Here is a 1878-nt window from a genome sequence, read left to right as displayed (position 1 = left end):
CCCTCCCTCCCTCCCTCCCTCCCTTCCTTCCTTCCTTCCTTCCTTCCTTCCTTCCTTCCTTCCTTCCTGTATTGGGACTTGAACTTGGCTTCAAGCTCTTGCTTGGCTTTTTCATTCATGGTTGGTACTCTGCCATCTGAGCTACACCTCCACTTCCAGTTTTTTTTTCTGGTTAATTGAGGAACAGGCTGGCTTTGAACTACAGTCCTCAGACTCCCACATCCTGGCAACTCAGGATTATAGATGTGAGGCACTGGCATCTGGTTGCTGTCTGTATTTTGAGTTTGAGATTGGTTTTTATCTGTGGGAGGAGAGGAGTGGGTCTTGGGGTGAGTCAGGAACCTCAAGCAGTCTACCCTTGATGGAGCAGATGGGCAGGGAGTAGGCTATAGCACCCTTGCTCTGCCTAGTAGGTTCTGAGTATTGGAAATAGTTGTTCAGAAAGATCTTTTTGGTCCAAATTTCATTTTAACCCTGACAGTGGTTTGTGTTGACTGTCATTTAAGGTTTTAGACGCCACAAAGCGGTTAGGCTGTGAAGAGATGGAAGGGTACGAACCTCTCAAAGCGCATCCATTCTTTGAGTCCATCCTGTGGGCGAATCTGCACCAGCAGACACCTCCGAAGCTCACGGCTTACTTGCCAGCCATGTCAGAGGACGACGAGGACTGCTATGGCAATGTAAGCTGGTACCTTGGAAGTGGCTTGGGCAACGTTTTTCTTGCCACGCTATGTGTACAGGAGCTTCATGCCTGTGTGCCACAGGGCCCCAATGGGTATGACTAGTGACTGAAATACGTGAGCCAGTATTGTGGATCCATTGGTGATTTACTTTGCTGCCTTGCGGCAGTACCCACAAACCTTGGGAAGATTCCTCCCTTTCTATTCCCTCCAGTGAGAAAGGGCCTGGTGGGGTGGGGGTCTGGGTAAGGGAGAAGTGTTTTGTCCTCGCTTGTTGGGTCATGCTCTTGTCCCTTGGCTCTTGGTGCAGGGACTCCCTGGTCACTCATCATTGGTGGCTTTTAGCACAGTGCCTTTATAATTGCTTCTAAGGCATTCTGGAATGCTCCTTTCCAAGCAAAACCAGGAGTACTGCTGCTCTGACCTTCCAAGAGATGTGGTTTTAGATGGTAGGCCCTGATCCCAGCAACTTAATATTCAGCAGGAGAGGGCCCAGTGCCTGGTCCTAGTCCTGAGTGGTGCAGACCCTGGCGTCTGTGAGCACCTGCCATCACTGTCCTGAAGGCCCTTGTGTTTCAAGGTTGACCCTAGTCACAGGGCCTGAAGCGTACTTTATTCTTTGTGTTTGTTTGTTTTTTTGTCCATTGGGGGCGGGGGGGCCTGAACTCTGGGCCTGGGCATGTGCCTCAGCTCTTCAGCTCAAGGCTAGCGCTCTACCACTTGAGCCACAGCGCCACTTCCGGCTTTTTACTTTTTGCTTATGTGGTGCTGAGGAATCGAACCCAGGGCCTCAGGCACGCAAGGCAAGCGCTCTACCACTGAGCCACCTTCCCAGCCCACATACTTTATTCTTAAAACCTTTCTCCTAGAAGCTGAGAAACATGCACAAAAGGGACAGAAAAGTCATGGAGCCTGCCATTACCTCCAGTCTTCCTCACCCAAGCTCTTCTTACTATCTTCCACTGTGGCCCCCATATTTAAAGTGATTCTGAAACTTTATTATCTTTGATAGTCCATTTTTCTGATTTGATCTGTCTTTGTGAGTTACTATTATTATAACTAATTATCATGCATCAAAGTCCATTTGAAGAATTCTAGCTTTGGCTAGTTTTCCAAAGCTAATTAGAAATCACTATTTTCACTTTTTTTTAAAATAAAGAATATTTCCATAGCTAGAGTACTTTTTTTTTTTTTTTTT

General features: G+C 47.5%; 1 protein-coding gene across 2 annotated transcripts in view; it reads left to right on the top strand.

The window, feature by feature from the left end:
- The window catches only part of Pdpk1 (3-phosphoinositide dependent protein kinase 1), a 28193-nt gene that overhangs the window by 15535 nt on the left and 10780 nt on the right, over window positions 1-1878 (top strand). The window contains exon 9 of one of the 2 annotated variants that reach the window (XM_013011618.1): window positions 507-680. The exons of the other annotated variant lie outside the window; for it this stretch is intronic. Within the exon in view, the coding sequence (XP_012867072.1) occupies window positions 507-680 (174 nt within the window). The remainder of the gene's footprint in view (window positions 1-506; window positions 681-1878) is intronic. 2 annotated transcript variants of the gene reach the window in all.

The sequence above is a fragment of the Dipodomys ordii genome, unplaced genomic scaffold (genome assembly GCF_000151885.1).
Source record: "Dipodomys ordii isolate 6190 unplaced genomic scaffold, Dord_2.0 Scaffold14, whole genome shotgun sequence".
Classification (NCBI taxonomy): domain Eukaryota; kingdom Metazoa; phylum Chordata; class Mammalia; order Rodentia; family Heteromyidae; genus Dipodomys; species Dipodomys ordii.
Note: the sequence above shows the minus strand (reverse complement) of the source record. Positions and strands in the feature narration are given on the sequence as shown.